General features: G+C 45.0%; 1 protein-coding gene across 3 annotated transcripts in view; it reads right to left on the bottom strand.

Annotated features, from left to right (window-relative positions):
• Positions 1–465: 465 nt before the first annotated feature.
• The window catches only part of RBKS (ribokinase), a 103,562-nt gene continuing 82,404 nt past the window's right edge, over positions 466–21,623 (bottom strand). For all 3 annotated transcript variants that reach the window (XM_014593128.2, XM_006162133.3, XM_006162130.3), the window contains one exon: positions 466–780. In XM_014593128.2, the coding sequence (XP_014448614.1) occupies positions 607–780 (174 nt within the window). In that variant the 3' untranslated portion in view covers positions 466–606. The remainder of the gene's footprint in view (positions 781–21,623) is intronic.

Genomic DNA, 21,623 nt, shown 5'->3' with positions numbered 1-21,623 from the left:
ATTATGCTAACTGCTGGTTCCCAGGGATTGCTTTTTAAAAACATCTTAGTATCTGGTTTAACAAGTGACTTGTCTGTTCAGCCCATGGGCAGAATGTGGCCTATAAACAGTATTCACATTTTAAAAAATACCAGTTGCTATAAACATTGAAAGGTTTCCATAAGTACCCAAATTTCTGACTTCTCTTAGAAAACCAGAAGCTTTGACAACACTCAGCTAAAGCTGAATTAGCAGTTTTTCTTGGCAAGTGCTTGGGAGGTCCGCTTCTCTATCCTGTCTTTTCTGACCCTAGATACTGTTCATGACCCCTGCTGAATGGTGTACATAGAACTTCAGTCGGTCAGCAGTAGAGTTTGCTGGACCCCTGAGTAGTGGTAATGTTTGTACAGATCCTGGTCATGGAATCTTTCATTCTGGTTGGCTTTTGCAAATGCATGAAAAGCAAAGGAATCATCAATAAGTAAATGACAGCTTGAGAATGACTTTTAATAAATGGAGATGATTATTTGCAAGGAAAGGGAACATTTTCTAGTAAGTGTTTTCTATAAGGGGCCACGCCCAAGTACATTTTATTTCCAGGTATATTTATTTTGGGATCAATAACAATCAAAACAGAGTCAGAGGGAGGTCTTTTTTGTACGGGTAAGATGACTGTGTTCCTACAGCCTGGACGCTGACTGCAGCAATGTAGTTAGATCTCTTGATCATTTCTTCCAAGGACAAATTTGGGTAGTAGGCCAGGTAGAAGGCCAGAGCTCCCACAAAACTGTCACCAGCACCCTGAAATCAAAAGCACAGTTGTGGAGATAACCATGGAGTCAAGTTCTTGTCCAAACTGTATATTTTAAAAATAGTAAACTTCATTTAAGAAAAGGTCTAAATTTGCAGAAATGGTACAAACACAGCACAGTTTCTGTATACTCCACGCCCAGTCTGTTCACATCTTACTGCAGTACATTTATCACAACTAATGAAGTGGTACTCGTATTAGAGATGTATTAGTTTTTGTTTAATGTCCTTTTTCCAAGTTCCCATATTACATTTAGTTGTCATGTTTCCTTAGACTCTTGTAGACTATGACGGCTTCCTAGACATTCTTTGTTATTCATGACTGATAGTTTGAGAGGGATTGGTCAGGTAGTTTGTAGAATGTACCTCTGCTGGAATTTGCTTTTCTCATGGATGGATTGTGGTGGTTTTGGGAGGAAGAGTGCAGAGGTGAAGGGTCAACTTACTATTAGATCAAGAGAACATACATCAACATGATTTATCACTGGTGATGTCAACCTGGCTATCTGGCTCAAGTAGTCTGCCAGGTTTCTCCACTGTAAGTTACTCTGTTCCCTCTTTTCATAATATACTCTTAGGAAAAAAGTCATGAGGACCAGCAGGTAGTGTGGTTAAGGTGCTGGACTCCCACATGGCCAACTGCAGTTGGAGTCCTAGACTCAGTAGCTTGAAAACCACACCAGGCAGGGACCAGCAGTTAGCGTAATGGCTATGTTGCTGGACTCCCATGTAGTCAACCGTGGTTCACGTCCCGGACCCGGTGGCTTAAAACTCACGCTGGGTGCGTGTGCGTGCGTGCGTGCGTGCGTGCCCAAGATCCCAAGAAGAGAATGGAGGAGAAAGGAATGCGGCATGGCCATCCCCCCTGGGGGGTGATTTCTCGCTTTCTGTCTCTCTGTCTCTCTGTCTGGCGAGCACACATGCCCTATAGCAAAAAACCTCTTCCAAAAAAAAAAGAAAAGAAAACCACACCAGGCACATGTGCATGCATGTCCAAAATCCCAAGAGGAGAATAGAAAAGGGATTGTTGTGTGGCCACCACCCCTTGGGGGGTGATTTTTCACTATCTCTCTCACTGTCTATCTCTGGTAAACACATGCACCCTGTGGCAAAAACAAAAAAGAAAAAAAAGTTACTAAATGTATCCCATTCTTCGATGTGGGGAGTTATACTCTGAAGTTATCTCCTTGAAGGTGGAGCATCTATATAATTCATTTGTGGTTCTTCTGTATGGGATATTTGTCTTCTCACCCATTAGTTAAATCATTTATATTAGAATAAACTTATGGATATTTATATTATTTTGGGGGCTATAATCCAACATTACATTATTTATTTTGTTGCTCAAATTGTTCTAGCTTTGGCTATTGAAGTCTTTTTTTTTTTTTTGTCATAGGGCATATGGGCTCACTGGAGAGAGAGAAGACAGAGAGAAAATCACCCCCTTGGGGGTGTTGGTCACATCGCAATCTCTTCTCCATTCTCTCAGGATTTTGGGCAGGCATACATATGCGCCTGGTGTGAATTTTAACCTGCTGGGTCTGGGAATCGAGCAATGGTTGACCATTTGGGAATCCAGCACCTTAACAACCATGCTACCTGCTGGCCCCAGGAACTCTTTTTTAAAATTAAAAAATTCATGATAGAAACCATGTGCACGTGTAGGAGACAGAGACTGTGAGAGGGAGAGAAAAAGAGGGAAAATGTCTCCAATGGGGCCTGGTCATACCGCAATCCTTCTTTCCAATTCTCCATCCTGTCAGGATCCCAGGTATGCTATGAGACTGTTGTGAAGATGGGGGCTGGGACTCAAACCCTGGTCAGCCATGTGAGACCTGGCTTCCTCTACACAGCACCTAGCTGCTCAGGCACTACGTAGGCTCTCCCTGCCCATCCCCCCCAATTTCTTTATTTCTTCCATGGAGAGAAAGAGAGAGACACCCCAATAAGGTCTTCATGCTGCATTCCCCCCAGCTGCAGCTAGCCTGGATCATGGGCATGCATATGTATTTGATGTGGACACGGACACCCTGAACGGAAATCTGGCACCTTCCCATATGGGTTCTACATTGCAAAGTGTTGTGTTACCAGTGTGCCAGTGTGGCTGGTTGGTGTTGGGGGTGGGGGGTCAGCTGACTACTGTGTTCCTCTAACATACCCCATCACTTTGAGTGTTTCTTACTTTCTGGCACAGAGAGGTGCTCCAGGCTCATTGTCTGCTCCTTGCCCTGCAATTAGCCATTTTTTCACTGAAAGCAGTGACAGCCATTCAAATGTTATTTTCCAAGTAAATAAAGGGACATATCAGGTGTCTTTCCATTTTTTTCTGAAGCTCCAAAAGTCCAAGTTGGTGAAGGCCATAGAGGAACCATAGAAATAGAAAACTCCATGACAAAGTCTGTTGACCTCTGCCTTCAGAGACAGCGACACCTACTTGTCGTATGTTCATCTAACAAATGAGTTATTAACAACTTAAATGTGATTATACAATTTTGCTTCAAAATATGCTGGTGTTCAACTCAGGGTCAGTTTTCAGTTTTTCTATTTGCTGCTTCCTTAGACCCAAGAGACTTCATAAACAAATTTTGGGGTTATACCTTAGCCCTTATTGAGGGCCTTGGCATACAAGATAGTTTCAGCTACAGGTGAAGAATTCAGTGGGTTATGTGTGCCTGGGACAGTGGGCACTAGAAAAGAAGTCAATTCATTGTGGATTAAATGTTTAAAAGTTTGGGAAAGTTTGTAAATGCTGTTGGAGTTTAAGAAAGGGTTTGGGGGCCAGCAAGTGGCATGGTGGCTAAGGGTGTTGGACTCCCACATGGTTGACCACAGTTTGAGTCCCAGACCTGGTGGCTTGTTTCTCAGTTTCTCTCTGTCCCTCCCTCTCTGGGTCAAATTAAAATAGATAGATAGATAGATATAGAGAAGAGAAGAAAAAAGGTTTGAAAAAAGCCTCCCTGCTGAAGCAAGGAGTCCTTATAGAATGAGCCAGATTTATGGAGAGAAGGCATGCCTCAAAGAACAAAGACGCAGGAGGAGGAAGGAACACTGAGCTCATGAGACAGTGAATGGTTTTAAGGAGAATGAGATTTCCCCTTGTTTACACAGATCATGCAGTCAGTATTAAACTGGCCAAGGAGTCTTGGTCATGCAGGTGTGAATTCAATACTTTCCTTCCTCTCATAAATGTTTTCCTTTCTTAAAAACTGTATTATGACAGCATGTGTGCACATGGAGTGGAGAGGGAGGGAGGGATATCCTTCATAAGGTCTTATCACCCGAGATCCCCTCATCCCAGCCCTACTGCCCCTCAGGATCTTGGGTGTGCATGCATCCAGCTTGTTTGCAGGTCTACTGGAGAGCTGAACCTGTGGTCTGCCATGGCTTCCAGCTCTGCAGTTCAGCATGCAGTATGACTGAGCCACCACGGCTGGGCCCCATCAATGTTCTTTGATTGCCTAGGGCTTTGCTGTGTTTATCAGTCGTTCTTGAGGGATGCGATGGAGAAACAGACAGACATGGCACCTGCCCTCCCTCAGTTTACAGTATAGTGCAACATGAGAAAGGTATGAAGCCAGAGGAGGTATGGGCGAGGTGGAAGGTGTATTATGAAAACATAAAATGCTACAAGATAGGAAGACAGAAAAAGTTATGGCTAACTGTAAGAGTCTAAGTCTTTAAAACAATTTTTTTTTTCTTCATTCATGATAGAGTGGGTGAATACACACAAAAGAATGTGTTTGTGTGTTTGAGAAAGAGAGAGAGTGAAAGAAAGGAGAGAACCGTCACAAGGTCTGGGTTGCATCACCATCCCCTTCTCCAGCCCTTCAGCTTGTCAGATCCTGGGCACTCACGTACATGCCCAAGGTAGTTCAGACTGACCAGGCTGGGGATGCGAACTACATTCACCATGTGGGATCCAGCTTCTCTTGAGCAGTACTTTACCAGTGCACCACAAATTCTAGTCCTTTTTTTTTCTTTGTTATAGGGCATGTATGCTTGCTGGAAAGAGACAGACAGAGAGAGAAAAGGAAAGTGAGAAATCACCCCCAGGGAGACATGGCCACACCATAATCCCTTTTTCTCCAGTTTTCTCTTGGGCATATTTTTCTTTCCTTCTTTCTTTTTTTTAGAGATATTTTTTGGAGAGGTTTCTGCTATAGGGCACATGCGCTCACCAGAAAAGACAGAGACAGAGAGACAGAAAGCGAGAAATCACCCCCCAGGGGGGATGGGCACTACGCAATCCCTTCTCCTCCATTCTCCTCTCGGGATCTTGGGCACGCACACACACGCACCCGGCATGAGTTTAAGCCACCGGGTCCGGGACACGAACTGCGGTCCACTACATGGGAGTCCAGTGACATAGCCATTACGCTAACTGCTGGTCCCTAGAGATATTTTTTCTATAGGGCACATGTGCTTGCTGGAGAGACAGAGAGACAGAAAGCAAGAAAAGATCCCCCAGGGGGGATGGCCATGCCACAATCCCTTCTCCTCCATTCTCCGCTCGGGATTTTGGACATGCATGCACACGCGCCCGGCAGGAGTTCCAAGCCTCCAGGTCCGGGACTGAAAGTGCAGTCAGGGGGAATCCAGTGACATAACCATTACTCCATCTGCTGGTCCCACCTCTCTCCCTTTTGATATCTGATCTTCAGTACTTGTAAGATCCTGAATACACTGTGTGAAATAGTCTGTGCAAAAGCTGATAGTCGGGGACAATTTGGAAATTCTTTAGGGCAGACACCGCATCTGTGTTCTGTCTGTCTGTCTCGCAGCCTCACACAGCACTTCGAGTTAACCTGACCTACTGTTTCTAGTCCCATTACGTTCCCTTTCTGCAGTCTCAGCCAGGCTGGACAGACCACCCTTGCTGAACTACATGTGACTTTCTTTTGTGTTGGTGAAAATAGAGGCTAGGTTGCCACGGCCCAGCGTTTCTTGATATTCTCATTGTTGGAGCTATTTATACCACAAGGCTTTCAAGTGCCAATAAATGACTTGGCTGTTGATTCACATCTTTAGTATAACTATTTTTATACATTGGTATGAACTTTTTTAATGGAAAGTGCTTTAAAAGTAGAAGCTGTATTGTATCACTGTGATTTTCCTGTAAGTAAAGTACTTTCTAATCAATCATTCTTGGAATAATGGAATAGTTCTCATTGATACAACACGATGGTTTTAACCTTTTACTGAAAATTATTTTTGTGCCAAAAGGGGTGATGGTATAATTCATTTTCCTTCAGTAAAAATACCCGTGTGGCTACTATTCATGGCTTTCTCACAACAATTTCCTCTTAAGGAAGAGCCAGTCTTACAGAATGGATGTGGCATCCTCCAGTGCCTGCTTTTCTGAGGGCCTTCACTCTCCTGGGTTGGAGAAGTTCTGGTCTGTGTATCCCTGGAGGCAGGGGGGGTACAGGGAAGTGAAAAGACAGCAAATCATACCCCATGGAATAACTGAACCTTCTAGGGGTGAGGGGAAAGAGGTGGAGGCGCTTAGCAGAGCTAGTAGGGTGATCTGTTCCCAAGGGAGAATCTGAGAGGGAGGAGTTCCCAACAACAGTACCATAGAGTTGTGTGTGAGGTCAGGGTTAGTAGCCTCGCTTCTAGGTCTTAAGGCCATGTTGCCATGGGGAGGTTGGTTTCCCTTCCCTTTCAGACTCTCCTTTCTGTCTAGTAGCTCCATTCCCCACTCCGTCCATTGTCCCTTGCTTGCTGGGTCCTTGACTATGACCATGGATCTGTTCCATCCCTGAGCTTACCCTGCTCAGGTCACAGTCTCTCAGGGCTCTGAGAGAGGAGCACACTGTTGGAGCTGGGCAGTAAAGGTTTGAAAATGGCAGATGTGTCACCCTGCAGAACATACATGTTAACCTGAGTCCAAGTGCTCTGCATTAGCTTTATTTTCTGAGGTTCTACTCAGAGATAGGCTCTCTGCTGGGTACTTTACACCATTGTTTTGACTCAATTTTCCCCAAGAACCCTGTGGAGGGAATGGCCACGCCACAATCCCTTCTTCTCCATTCTCCTGTCGGGATTTTGGGCATGCACGTACATGCGCCCGGCATGAGTTCCAAGCCTCCAGGTCCGGGACTCAAAGTGCAGTCAGGGGGAATCCAGTGACATAACCATTACTCCATCTGCTGGTCCCACCAGGAGGTGGGCCTGGCTAGGGCTGCAGTGTATGGCTCTGCAAAGTGGCACTGCACAAGGGCTCTAGCTGAGGGGCAAGTGTGGGCCTACAGGCCAGGCTTAGAGCACTGAGCTGTGTGCTTTTCTTATGGGGGCAACCTCTTCTTTATTTATTTGATTTGCCAGAGGGCACATATGCTCACTGGAGAAAGAGAGGGGGAGAGAGAAAGGGAAAATGAGAAAGCACCCTCCCAACCCCATGGGTAATGGTGATGCTGCAATCCCTTTCCCTCCATTTCTCCCTCCTTTTGGGATTTGGGCATGCATGCACATGAAACACACTGGGTCTTGGGTTTGAACTGTGCAGTTGGCCGTGGGATCCAGCTGCCTTAATCATCACACCATGGGCTGGCCTGGGGCACCTTCTTCTAATTTGCACAAAATGCCATACAGTCCAGAAGCAACCCTGGGTGATCCTTATTTTAAAGCTGAGGTAAAATAACTTTACCAATGTCCAAAACACACACCCACACACACACACCATGGCAAATGGCAGTCAAGATTTGTTCTGAGGTCACCTGTGTGAGAATCCAGCAATGAAACAGGTGAAAAGCTCTTTTGGGGGAAAGAGATTGTGCTTTAGACTATTGCTCAAATCTTCCCATTTCCCCATGGGAAGGCCTTATGTTTTCTGTTGTGCTAAAGAATGACAGGGATGAGAGAGAAGACCACGGATCTCTCATGATGTTCTTCTCGATGAGGTTTCATTTTCTTCTGTGTACTTGGGGACAGGAACAGAAGAGAATGAATGAGAGTTGTCCTGGGCAGGTGTAGGGGAAGCGGGGTGGAGGGACAAAGGAATCAAAGGTTTCAGGAAAGAATACTTAAGATGAGCAACCAGAGAGACTGTTCTGGGTAAGGAAGGAAGAGAGGTCAGGAGTGGGTCAACAGGCCAGGAGAAAATGGAATGAAGGAAAGTGAGAACAGTGTAGGAGAGGAGGTAGGAGGTAAGGCTGTGTACTCAGAGTGTAGGAGGTGAGGCTTATTCCCACAGAATTGAAGTGGTTCCAGGCAGGTGTTAATCGTGTCCTGGAAGTTGTCATGGGAGTGGGAGGCAGAAGTGGAGTGGAGGTGAAAGTCAGTTGAGGGCACTTAGGAACTATGAGACTTGGCAGTGGCTCATCCTCATGGTACCTCATAATGGTAGCACTGGGGTGGAGACAAGATAGTGACACAGACGCTTCTTGTCTTTTCAGTTTGTGACACCTCCACATTGAAATCTTGGGTGTCTTCTGGATCTCTCCCTCTCATATACTGAATGAATCGCCAGTTACCAAGCTTAAATCCTAAGTACTTGTCAAATTTGTTTCCTGCCCTGACACAGTTCCTAAACCATCTTTCCACTTTCATTTCTTAGTTCTTCCAATTCACTTACGGGTCTTTGCTCACGGAGACGTCTCAGCTCAGACTATTCCCTAGACTTACACCTACGTTTATTTGCCAAGACTCAACTCAGGTATTATCTTTGTCATCACATATTGGCACTATGTCCCATGCACTGTGCTTTTGCTGATCCCACCAGAACAGGATGGGGACCCTCCTGGATGCTCTTGGCCCTCCTCCTTGAGGGTAGGAAGGTTTCATCACCCCCACATCTGAAGACAGTGCAACGCCCAGCCTAGAGCTGAAGTAAGTGCTGACTGACTCAAGAACTGTCAGCAGGACGGGTGCTGAGTGATCTGGCACATGCTGTCCCAAGAGTGCCTTAACGGAGGGATGACAATGAAATGGACTTGTGAGAGCTCTAGTTTGCCAAATTCCATTTGATAGAAAAGTGGATGAGTTGGAAGGAATGGTGGGTATTAAGTGTGTGGTTGGGAAAAAACCCCATGTGATGAAAATCTCCAAGGTGAGGACTTGTCAGGCTACAACACACCCCAGACGATCGTGCACGGGTGATGTCATCACCAAGGCTTCATTTGTTAGGAATCTGTACCCACGCTAGATGATTCATTACCCAAACTGCCGAGGGACCCGCCAGTTAAAGCCTTTGCATTCCTCCTCGATGTCTTCACACATTCCATCTGACAAGTAGATACCATTTTCTTTTCTTTTCAAAAACCTCTCCCTACATAAGGCTATTCAAAGCCTGCAGTGTGGACAGGAATTTCTCATCCAGCATTGTGGTTTCAGAAGCCAGGGAAATGCAGATGGGATGAAACATGACCACATCCTAAGTCAAAGCACTATTTCTTCTTCAGGATGACTGGACAGGGAGAGAGCAGATGGAAACCACCAGGGTCCCTGCCATCTTCCAGCACAATCCTGGGGCCACTGGGTTGCACTTCGAGGGCCAGCCTTGCTGTCGACACTGGGCTTAGGTCACAATGTATTCGGGGAGGGAAGGGCAAAGAGGGCCAAGCCAGTGGCTGGGACTGCTCACTCTTCAGCCAGCCTCCTGGCCAGTCCTGCTTATGAGGCCCACAACATGGCTTCTGCCTTGTTCCTGTTTGGATGCTGAGGCATGCATATCTGGGCACGGAACAGAGAAAGTCATTCTTTGTCCTTAAAGGGCTTATCGTGACAGGCAGCAGATACGGGTATCCTGAACGCTGAAAAAACTGCACAGAAAGAACTCACAACCCCATTTCAATTCTGCCTCTGCCCCTTTCCTTAGCTCTGTTATCGAAATGGTTTAAGTTCACTGCCTTTCACCTGCAGGAAGCCCCTCTGTCATTGTTATTCCTATTCACACAACTGGGTCAAGTGCTTTTCCCAACCGGGACAATGAAGTAAATGGTTTGGAGTCGCCCAGACCTGCGTTTTAGTCCCGATTTCACCAGTTATTTGCTCTGAGACCTCTGGCAAGTGATCCAACTTTGCTGTGTCTGTTTATTGATCTGTACAATGGGAACTTATTCGTAAGTAATCGTAAATCCTGAATTATTGGGTTGTTGGAAAACTCATGATGTATTTTTATATGTTTTTCTATGCAAAGATGAGCCACGACTTTAACGATGGCCCAATATATGCCGTGGAGCAAAAGGCTAACACAGTGCCTGGTACAGAGTGGGTGTTCACCGCAAGTCGGGTGCCCGGCAAAGTACCATCGCACAGGTCACTTACTTTGCCTAAGTTTTTGGAAGTGAAAGCCTGTGACCTAGGTCAGAAGGAGCCAGATAAGGTTCTAAGGAACAAAGAGGGTCGCCCTCTTGGGGTATGATCTGTGGGGCAAGGGGTTTCTGCTATGTCTGGTGTTATGTCCCTAGCTCTGAGCAGAAGGATAAGGGTGGCCGGGGGAGCACCTGCAGGCAGGAAGAGGCAGAACCCTCAATTATGAGGGAGGCCCAGCTCCAGTGAGTCCCAGCAGTGGCCACCTGAGGGTGCGGGACTCTCAGATAACCTTTCCCAGGTGGGGGCAGGGCAGACACACTATGAGTCCTTTGAAGAGGTTGGGAATAAAGGTCCCTCTGCTCGGTGAAAGACTGGGGCAGACTGGAAAACCTCATGCTTTCCCTTGGGGGGAATGGAGGGAGAACAAGAAGAGAGGCTTCTGGGGAGAGGCCTAGAGTGTGGGGAGGGGGAAAAGCCCACACCTTCATTATGCTGCATTTTTTTTTTAAGGTTACTTATTTCTTCCATAAGTGAGAGAGACAGAGAGACAGCACCCCCATGAAGTCTTGATGCCAGGCTCCCCTTCCAACCTCAGCAGCCTCCAGTCATGCACATGTGCACTTGGTACACTCAGGGAGTTCTCTAGACACAAACCCTGGACCTTCCCATGTAGGTCAGTTTTGCAGAGCCTTGCATGTTATTGCTGTGGCCCTGCCTGGCCCCTGCCTGGCCCCTGCCTGGCCCCTGTCTGGCCCCTGCACTGCTCTTCGATGGAGCACTCCATTTTCCACACAGCTGCCAGCAGGATGGCAGGCAAGCTGAATGGATGGTGTGAGAATGGGATTTTGGAGGACATTCCTCTAGAAGTGCTGGAGCCTGAGGTGGGGGGCCCATCTTGGTTTGTGATGGACACTGGGCCACCTGAACTACCTCCTCCTCCACGTGACCAACCTCACCTCCCTGAAAAATTGAGCATAAAGTCTCTGCCTGGAACTTTCTGTCCATAGCAGAAATGCATCTTAGCTGGGACTGTACACCCCAAGGTGGTGACTATCCATTCTTGGTGGGTGGTGTGTGTGAAAAAAACTTAGATATTACAGTGGTTTGTGGCTTTCCAAGAGGCCACAGTACATAACACTTTATACATGTGTGTATACACTATATATTTGTATATGTGAATAGAAGGAGGCTTCAAATGTTCATTGAAAACACATTTTATGAATGTGTAAAGAATTTTTTGGCATCAAAATAAATTTGTCCTTTAATTCCACTTTTCTACTAAATTTTTGAAGCACCTTCATATGTGTGTCTGTGTGAACATTTGTGTATGTGGATACATATTTATGGTATTAACCTTTCATGTAGGAAGATGGAGGGTGATTAGGAAAACAGCTTTAAAAGGCTCCTTGCGGTTGGGGTGAGGTGGGAAACAATGGTGTCCCAAAGAACTGCATGTGGCCCTGTAGTCAGTCTTTCAGTCATTAAGAAGCCCTAACCGGCAAATTCTAAACTTCAAGGCATGCTAGGCAGTGTTGGTAGCTCCTTGCTTTATTTCCACTGAGCCAGAAATTCCTGCACCTCCTGGTCTGCTCCTCCCCTGTTTGCTTCCATCTCCAGTCTCCAAGGCCACCGGTAAGCACTGGGGAAGCCCCAAGCCCTGGGGTGAGGAATTTAACAAGAAGGGAAGCAGCATGGCTGGGCCCATCTTCCCAGGGCAGTAGGGGGCCGAGGTTCTCTTCTATGCAGACTGGCCTGGGTGGCCGGGCCTGGTTGACATATGTGGGATTCGATGCTACTTACACAAGAACCCAGTTCCATAGCTCCAATCTGCATTTGTCTATCTTATCAGCGAATATTAACCTCATAGGGATGAAATAACATCCTTTCCCCCACCTCAGCCTCGCAGCCTTCTCTAACCAGATCTGTTTCCGAGCATCGGGATGGACAGTGAGAACCCAGTTTTCTTATCATTATTGTGTAAATGCTGCTGGTTTTTATTCTAGCTAAATCTGTAGAGAATATGATAAATCATTATGTTGCAAACCTCTGTGACTTTTTCTTTTAACAGCCACTTTCATTTATGATATTAAAATTTCAATTAGGCAAGATAGTCCTTTTCTCTCTCTTTCTTTCTTTCTTTCTTTCTTTCCTTCTTTCTTTCTTTCTTTCTTTCTTTCTTTCTTTCTTTCTTTCTTTCTTTCTTCCTTTCCTTTCCTTTCTCTCTTTTCTCTTTCTTTCTCTCTTTCTTTCTCTCTTTCTTTCTCTCTTTCTTCCTTTCCTTTCCTTTCCTTTCTTTTCTCTTTCTTTCTTTCTTTCTTTCTTTCTTTCTTTCTTTCTTTCTTTCTTTTTTTTTTCTTTCTTTTCTCTTTCTTTCTTTCTTTCTTTCTTTCTTTCTTTCTTTCTTTCTTTCTTTCTTTCTTTCTTTCGAGAGCTTTTTTGCTATAGGGTATATGTGCTGGCTGGAGTGACAGAGAGAGAGAAAGTGAGAAATCACCCTGCAGGGAGATGACCCAGCTACAGTCCCTTCTCCATTCTCTTCCCGGGATCTTGGGCACACATGCACAGGCACCTTTGGGTCTAGGACTCGAACCATGGTCCACCACTTGGGAGTCCAGTGTCTTAACCACTATGCTACCTGCTGGCCACTGAAATGATCACTATTTTATATTAATCGAGTATGAATCTGCACATGGCAAGATTGTGAAACTATCTATATAGCTGTCTTTCCTGATCTTTTTCTTTTATTGCCAGAGGGAATGTGATTGTCAGAGACAGAAAGAAAGAGAAAGCACCCTCTTATGGGGCATGTCATGCCACAAATTCTTTTTCCTCCATTTCTCTATCCTGTCAGGATCCTGGGCACACAATGCCCAAGGGCCCCGCATATTTTTCAAGCTCCCAGGGCTGGGATTATGAACCATGGTCAGCCACGTGGGATCTATGCACAGCATTTAATTATTATGCTATGGGGCCAGTCCTATATAAACAAACATAATTCTTGTTTCTTGGCTGTACAACTCATTAGTTATTTGAGTTAAAAAAATGTAATTCATATACAACTGAAAATTTAATACATGCAATCTACTGTTCTTTAGTGTAGACAGAGTGGAGCAATCATCACCACAGTCTAATTTTAGAAACTTTCATCCCCTGAAAGAAACCTCCTAGTCATTAACAGTTACTTCCCATCTCTGCCCACTACCCGGGCCTAGGAACCACTACTGTGCTTTCTGTCTCTAGAGATTTGTTCAATAAACACACATTTTTAAGCAGAATCATTTCATATTCGAATTCTATAATCAACCAATAATGTATTCTATAAATAACCAATAACTTAACCATAATTATCCAATTATATTCACACCTACTCTCTTGGTTTCAGCTAGCACCTTGTGTGAAAAGTGAAGTTGATGTTGGCCTAGTGGGAATTGTTCAATGTTACTAAAACTTCATTTCTGATAAGTGCTGAGGCCACAGGTTTAGCTTCTTTCCTGTCCAGAAATGTCCACTCAAGAGCCTGTAAAGTTTTCAAATTAAATTATGAATGTATAGGAGCTTGCTGTTTAAGAATTTCTTATTTTTTCCTTAAATTATTTCATTTAACTGTATTTGGCCAGAGAGCGACAGAGGGAGAGAGGAGGGGAGAGAGAGAGAGAGAGAGAGAGAGAGAGAGAGAGAGAACGCAAGAGAAAGAAACAAAACAAGCTGCCAGGTCTGGGACTCAAACTACGGTCGGTCATGTGGGAGTCCAGTCCCTTAATCACCATACCACCTCCTGCTGGCCCCGCTGTTTAAGAATTTCTATAGTGGAGGGGCCAGCAGAGGTGTAATGGTTTCGTCGTTGGACTCCCATGTAGTTGACTGTGGTTCAAGTTCCAGACCTGATGGCTTAAAACTCACACTGGACATATGTGCGTGTGTGCCCAACACTCCGGGAGAGGAATGGAAGAGAAGGGACTGCAGCATGGCCATCCCCCCGGGGGGGTGATTTCTCACTTTCTGTCTCTCCAGTGAGCGCATGTGCACTATAGCAAAAATCTCTCTTTTAAGAATAAATACATTTCTACAGTGGAATTATTTAAATAGATGAATTTTTTAAGTGAAAATCCACCCACCTTCTTAAACACAGAGACATGGACTAGTCTGGTTTGAAAGTTTTGGTTTATATAAACTTGGTTTGCTTAAGGGTTGTATATATGTGCACACCTCTGCAATGATTAACATGTGGCAAATAGAGACTAAGCTTCCTTCTTGAAGGCCAAGACTCCCTTGCATAGGGCTGAAATGGAAGGTTCCAGGACAGAGACAGACATACTGCTGGTGGATGCCCAGTTCTAGGCATGAGAGCTTTAATCCTGGGACCATCATAGAACCCAGTGTATCTTCAAATGGCCATATTTTTGTGGCCCCTTGTAGCCACTAATCAATCAGGCAATAGTTTTCCTGTAAATGCCACATGAATCAGTGGGCTGACATGGCAGAATCCGAGCTCATACGCCACCAACGTTACTAACAGACTTCTGAAAAGGTGGACCTGGCCCGGGGAAATATCTCCAGGTCTTTCCCCATTCATCTTCCCGACAGAATGTCTGCAGACCTGCCCGCAGAGGGACGCCAGTCTTACTTTTTCACAGCACTTTCTGGTTTGGAAATGTGATTCATTTAGAATCTCATTCCAATTCTGTGAATTGGAGGTAGGTAGGGTGGGTGTTTCATGTTCCAGATGAGAAGCCAAGTGTAAGAACTTGCTCTAGGTCAGATGGCTGGGGGGCAGAACTGGGACACCTCGATGAGACCCAGTTCCTGTTAAAGCCTGGCCTCGTGCGAGGCCATGCATGCATTCCAGCTTTGCTCAAGATCATTTCAAACCAGGATACCTTCAACATCTGTAGCACATTTTGGAATATCCTCAATGGAGGCACAATCTCACCTTAAGCCAGTGGTTCTCAAACTTGAGAGTGCATCAGAATTGTCGGGAGGGCTTGTTCAAATACAAGTTGCTGGATTTCATCTCAAAGTTTCTGACCCGTAAAGTCTGGGGAGGGGCCTGTGATTTGTTTCTGATGTATTCTCAGGTGATGCCGAGGCTGCTGGTCACGAATCACACTTAGAACCACTATCCTAAGGAGTTCATTTCTGCCAAGAATGAATCATTTAAAACTAAGTCTAGGGGCCAGCAGGTGGCATGGTGGTTAAGGTACTGGACTCCCACATGGCTGACTGTGGTTTGAGTCTTTAGCCTGGCAGGACTTGTTCTCTCACTTTCCCTTTCTCTCTCTTTGTCACTGTCTGGTGAGTGCACATGCTCTGTAGCAAAATCAAAAGTAATAATAATAGTTCTTAAAAACAAACCCCAACCCACACCTAGGGATAAAAGTGGGGGAGGATCAAGCTAAGGAATTCACCACTGGCTAAAGACTGGCCGGGTGGCTGTAAAGAACAACATTAGATCTGGTGGAAATTTGAATAAAGGGCTCCAAAAAGGTTCCGAACAATGGCAGTTCGACTGGACTAAATGCGAAGCCTCTCAATGTGACCATTTTAATGGGGAGGGCACTCTTAGATGTGTGCTAAGGAATTCCTGAGAATGTATATGAATCCTTTGCACAACATTACATTCTGAGGTGTCCACCATCAATCTTTCATTTTCCAGTTTGCGAAAGAGAAATGAAGGCCCAGCTGCCATGGCACGTGCTGCTAAGATGCTCTACTTGGCAGGATGGGACCACAATAGAGACCTAGGTTAGATACCCAGTCCAACTTAAAGGCTGGCCAGGGTGGCAGTGTCTGCTATCCCATGGCTCTGGAGGTTGGGGCAGGAGGATCCTGGGCTTGAGGCTAGCCTGGGCAACAAAGCGAGATCCTCTCTAAAAAAGAGCCAGGTGTAGGAGTTCCAGCTGGGAGGCTGAGGCAGGAGGAGGATAACGATAGCAAGACAGTCTTCAAGAGATAAAGAAGGGCCAGCAGGTGGCATAGTGGTTACATCGCTGGACTCCCACATGGCTGAATGCAGTTCAAATCCTGGACCCAGTGGCTTCAAAATCATGCAGAGCACATGTGCATGCCCAAGATCCAGGGAAGAGAAGGAGTTGCAGTGTGGCCATCCCTCCCGGGGATAATTTCTCTTCCCTCTTGCTGTGTCTGTCAAGTGCAAGTCTCCTAAGGCATAAACCTCTTAAAAAAAAAAAAGAAAAGAAAAAAAGCATCAGTACCAAGGACGACTCAGTAGCTACCTACACCAGCTGAACTGGCTGGACGTACCTGTGTGGCACAGATCCTTTCTGCCGTGAACGTGAAGGGTGTAGAGGAGTAGGGGAAAACGCTGACTCTTCCTACCCTGACTTTTCTGTTGAGGTTAAGATGGAAAAGGTGAAAAGACCTCATTTGGAATGCTAGCGACAAACACCCAATATTTTATGGGGGAGAAAAAAAAAAATCCCAGCAGAAAAGAAAAAAATACTACAATGCAGTAGGCACTTGAGCTGGGAGAGAGTCAATCGTTCATGTCACAGCAGGGAAAAAAGAGGCGGAGGACTGCCTAAATATTAGTTCTATTTTCATTTCAATTCTACATTCCATTAAACTCTGCTTGTACTCCTCTTTAATTTACGGCAAATGCTGACACACAGTGGTGTGCCTTCTCTTCTTTGACAACAGTGTTTCTCTTGAATTATGTATTTCTCTCTGGAATGAGGTTTATTGGGCTAAAGCCTTCCTTCACTTGAACAGATGACAACAGGCAAGGAGCAATGGAGGGTCGAGTGCAAAATCAAAGGCCTGTGAGGCTGGGAGATGCTTAGGGCAGCATGCATTGCCCCGAGAGACCATGAGGGGTATCAAAAGTGAAACTGGTACTGGTCTTGCTATCTTCCATACATTGGTTACACGTCAATTACTAGAGAACAAGAAAACCTCTACTAACCTTCCCCCTAATTGCCAGTTTCTTTATTGACTGGGGCCCTACAAGTATTTAGCAGCCACTTGGAAGAGTACAGAGGATTTTAATAACTGCACCACTTGGATTTGATCTGAAATGGAGTCAAAGACAAAATAAACCCCCTATGTGGTGCGTTTTGGCTAGCTTGCCTTCACACATGAATGTACTTGGTTGTGGGCTTCAGGCTGGCTCCGAGGTCAGCGCCATGGACAGATCTGCCCTTGTTATTAGTGACAAATGGCTCCCAGTCCAGGCCAGACAGTGGTTCCTATTGCTGGGCCATGTGCTGACTCCATCTGGGGCCTCACTGCGTCTCAGGGCCCATTTACTGTTTCAGCAGTTTGTGACGAACTCTGGGTTGGCCAGCCACAGTGGTGCAGAAGGGGGCATTTTGAAGAGGCTGTTTTGAGATAAGACTTGCATCAAAACTGCTACGTAAAAAATGCAGACATACTGTCATGCGTTACCAATCAAGCATAGAACAGACGTTCCCATTCCTGCACCTTTTCTGAACTTCATCCCACCCTCAGCCTAAGCGCAGCCTACCCTTATAAGCAATCCTCAGCCGTCTCTGAAAACTCTACCTCCATTTTTAATCTTCACCTGTTACTGCATTCCTGGAGTGGAAACGGGGGATAAGGTGAAGCTGGTTGTTTTGCATAGTGCTTGTTATTTTGAAAAAAGAGATAATTTTATCTTTTACTTATGATAATTAGAGTAACAGTGTAAAGATTGTGCCTGAGTCAATATGTTAGGTTGTCAGGGAAGTCATGATGTATTTTTTGCATAGAAAAACACGTCGTGACTTTCCTGATGACCCAACAACTATGTTAAAGCAGCTCAACTGTCTGGCTGAGACCAACTGTGCCCAGCATCTGTGTCACAACGTCCCATACCCACTGATGCATCCCTAGTTTGGTCAGTGGCTGGTCAGCCTGACGAACGTATAAGGGGCACGGTCAATCTGAGAGTCGGTGGATGGTGTCTCAATTTACTGTTTCAGCAGTTTGTGACGAACTCTGGGTTGGCCAGCCACAGTGGTGCAGAAGGGGGCATTTTGAAGAGGCTGTTTTGAGATAAGACTTGCATCAAAACTGCTACGTAAAAAATGCAGACATACTGTCATGCGTTACCAATCAAGCATAGAACAGACGTTCCCATTCCTGCACCTTTTCTGAACTTCATCCCACCCTCAGCCTAAGCGCAGCCTACCCTTATAAGCAATCCTCAGCCGTCTCTGAAAACTCTACCTCCATTTTTAATCTTCACCTGTTACTGCATTCCTGGAGTGGAAACAGGGGATAAGGTGAAGCTGGTTGTTTTGCATAGTGCTTGTTATTTTGAAAAAAAGAGATAATTTTATCTTTTACTTATGATAATTAGAGTAACAGTGTAAAGATTGTGCCTGAGTCAATATGTTAGGTTGTCAGGAAAGTCATGATGTGTTTTTTGCATAGAAAAACACGTCGTGACTTTCCTGATGACCCAACAACTACGTTAAAGCAGCTCAACTGTCTGGCTGAGACCAACTGTGCCCAGCATCTGTGTCACAACGTCCCATACCCACTGATGCATCCCTAGTTTGGTCAGTGGCTGGTCAGCCTGACGAACGTATAAGGGGCACGGTGAATCTGAGAGTCGGTGGATGGTGTCTCAGGAACCCTTCTGGGCTGTTCTATCCTCTCCAGGTTCAGTGGAAGGGGGACCACCCTTTTGTCTGGCTAGCCAAGAAGAATGGCTTGTACAAACTTAATATGGGCTAAAAACTCATTCTACCCAAAACATCTGTGGTGGGTTAATTTATTCTATAATTTAAAGAACTCCATATTAATGGGACCAGTAGTTAGCGTAATGGCTATGTCACTGAACTCCCATGTAGCCGACCACAGTTTGAGTCCCGGACCCAGTGGCTTAAACTCATGCCGGGCGCATGTGCATGTGTGCCCGAGATCCCGAGAGGAGAATGGAGGAGAAGGGATTGCAGTGTGGCCATCCCCCCTGGGGAGTGATTTCTCACTTTCTATCTTTCTGTCTCTCTCTGTCTTTCTGGCAAGTGCGTGCGCCCTATAGCAAAAACCTCTCAAAAAAAAAATTCCATATTAATGGAAGATAAGGAGAATCCTGAGTGTGAGCTAAAAATGAATAAAAAAGTGCCCATTCAACAGGCAATATTAATGAATGCTTTGTGTATAAATAACTATATATTGGCAAACAAATGGCACTTAAAACTAGAATGTCTGTTAATGATTTACTGGGTTCTAAAGATTGGCCCTGCCTTCTGTGGTCAGCAATCTTTTTTCTTTGTGACTCCACATGTGAGGCAGAAAACAGTTAATCCAATATGATTTAGTATCTTACAAAAGACTCGCTATAACATTTTCTGCCAAGTGTTCATCTTCCAACAGCTGCTTTTTTATTTCGACAAGAGGTACTTGAAACAAAATCATTGTTCTCTGTGCAAATCGCATGCTAAATAATGGAGAGCTACCAGATTATTAAACAGCAAAGGCATTTGATAATATTAGCATCAACCACAGGTTCCACTTCTGCTGATGCACAAAATTTTGAGTAATTAGTCATTGCACAATATCGTATTTATATCCTTTCTGCGCGAGCTGTTAGGCCACAAAATCAGCAGGCAGTTGCTGTTATAAAAGGGTTCTCTGGGTTATTTATAATGTTTCTGCTTCCTTACAGTTGCTCTTTTACTTGAAGGTCTTGAGCCAGGTCTACACTATGAAAATGAAGGAAAGAACTGAGCAATTGTTCTGTGAATCTAACTGGGCTAAAAGCTGCTGTGGATGATTCATAGCAAGCTGTGTATGCCTTGGCTAGAATAGCTCGTGTTTTAGTCTTTACTACCCCAATTCATCATATACAGGCTGATTTGTCACTGTGTCAGGGGAGGGTATATTGGTATGTGGAGGATGTGCTGTTATTAGGAGTTAGCCTCTAAGGCACAGGTATTGAGGAGAAATATCTGAACTCAGGTTGGGTTGCAAGAGTTTCCTTCAAATGTTACTCTAACTGAAGGCTAGATTTCTGCTCCAACAAGATTCCCTAAAATGGAGTGGCAGGTAGTGCCATGGATTGGGTACACAGGAGTCACCTTGGAATTTTTATTTATTTACATTTGTAAATTTCATAGGCATCTTCCTGTGCTATCTGCAGAGAATCACTGATAATATGAACTGTTTTTAATGAGAGTAGATTTTATCCCTTAGGTGAGTCAGGAAGAAAAAAAAAATGTTGAAAAACACTAAGCCAGACAGAATGATCTGTTTGTTTTGACCATGAAATAGCCCACGGACCAGTAGATGGTGTAATGGTTACATCACTAGACTTTCACGTAGTCAACCACGGTTCGAGTCCTAGATCTGGTGACTTAAAAAACTCACTCTGGACACCTGTGCATGCGTGCCCAAGATCCTGAAAGGAGAATGGAAGAGAAGGGATTGTGGCATGGCTCTCCCCTCCGGGGGACAATTTCTCACTTTCTGTCTCTGACATGTGCCCTATAGCAAAACAAAACAAAACACCTCTTAAAAAAAATAAAAAGAAATAGTCGTCTTAGTCCCCCTCCTTTTTAAAAAAGATTACTGTTATGTCCTCTGAATTTTTAAGTGCTCTCAAACCCACCTCCCAAAACCTCCACTATCACCTCCCTTGTCCAAGTTGCTATCATCCCTCATCCAGATCAATACAACAGTCTTAACTTCTCTGTTTTTTATTTTTTATAGATATATATTTTTTGCTGTAGGGCATGTGTGTTTGTCAGAGAGACAGAAAGCAAGACATAATCCCCCAGGGGAGATGACCACACCGCAATCCCTGCTTCTTCATTCTCTTCTCAGGATTTTGGACACACATGCACATGTGCTCATGTGAAATTTAAGCCACTGAGTCCAGGACTCGAACCATGGTCAACTATGTGGGACTCCAACAACGTAACAGTTACGCCATCTGCTGGTCCCTCTGCTTCAGTTTTATAATCTCTAATGTATTCTTCACACAGCAGCCACATTCATCTTTGTATAAAGTAGAAATCTGGTCAAATCTATCCCCTGCTTAACTTCGTCAGTTGGCTCCTGATGCTCTCAGATATAAGGATGAATTCCTAGATGTGGCAAATGAAACCCTTTACGACCCACCCCTGGCACCTCCCCACCTCATCCGTTCCCACCCTTCCTTATTCTCTAAGCCCTTTCCAAACAGAGGCACAAAAATGCCTTGCTCCCTCCAGCTTCAGGGCCATTTCTTGAGCTTCTGCCTCTCCCTGGATGACCCTTTACCAAGCTGTGTCTGACTCAGCCTTCAGCTCACCTCCTTATCCTCTCACACACCTTCCCTGGGCACCTGAGGCAGGTGGGCCCCCTCTACTGCACTCAAAGGCATCCCCGCCAGGGTACTTTTCAAAGCTGCATGACAATATAGTTAATCTACTCTTCTAGACTCCAAACTCTTTGTGGCCAGGTTTGTCTTTTTGTTTAATATATATTTTTTAACTTAAGGAATTACTTATTTAGGGACTGGCAGGTGGCATGGTAGTTAAGGGTGCTGGGACTCCCACATGGCCGAATGTGGTTTGAGTCCCAGACTTAGTGGCTTTTTTTTTTTTTCTCTCCCCTCCCCTCTCCTCTCC

Source organism: Tupaia chinensis, unplaced genomic scaffold (genome assembly GCF_000334495.1).
Source record: "Tupaia chinensis unplaced genomic scaffold, TupChi_1.0 Scaffold139757_1, whole genome shotgun sequence".
NCBI classification, from domain to species: domain Eukaryota; kingdom Metazoa; phylum Chordata; class Mammalia; order Scandentia; family Tupaiidae; genus Tupaia; species Tupaia belangeri.
Note: the sequence above shows the minus strand (reverse complement) of the source record. Positions and strands in the feature narration are given on the sequence as shown.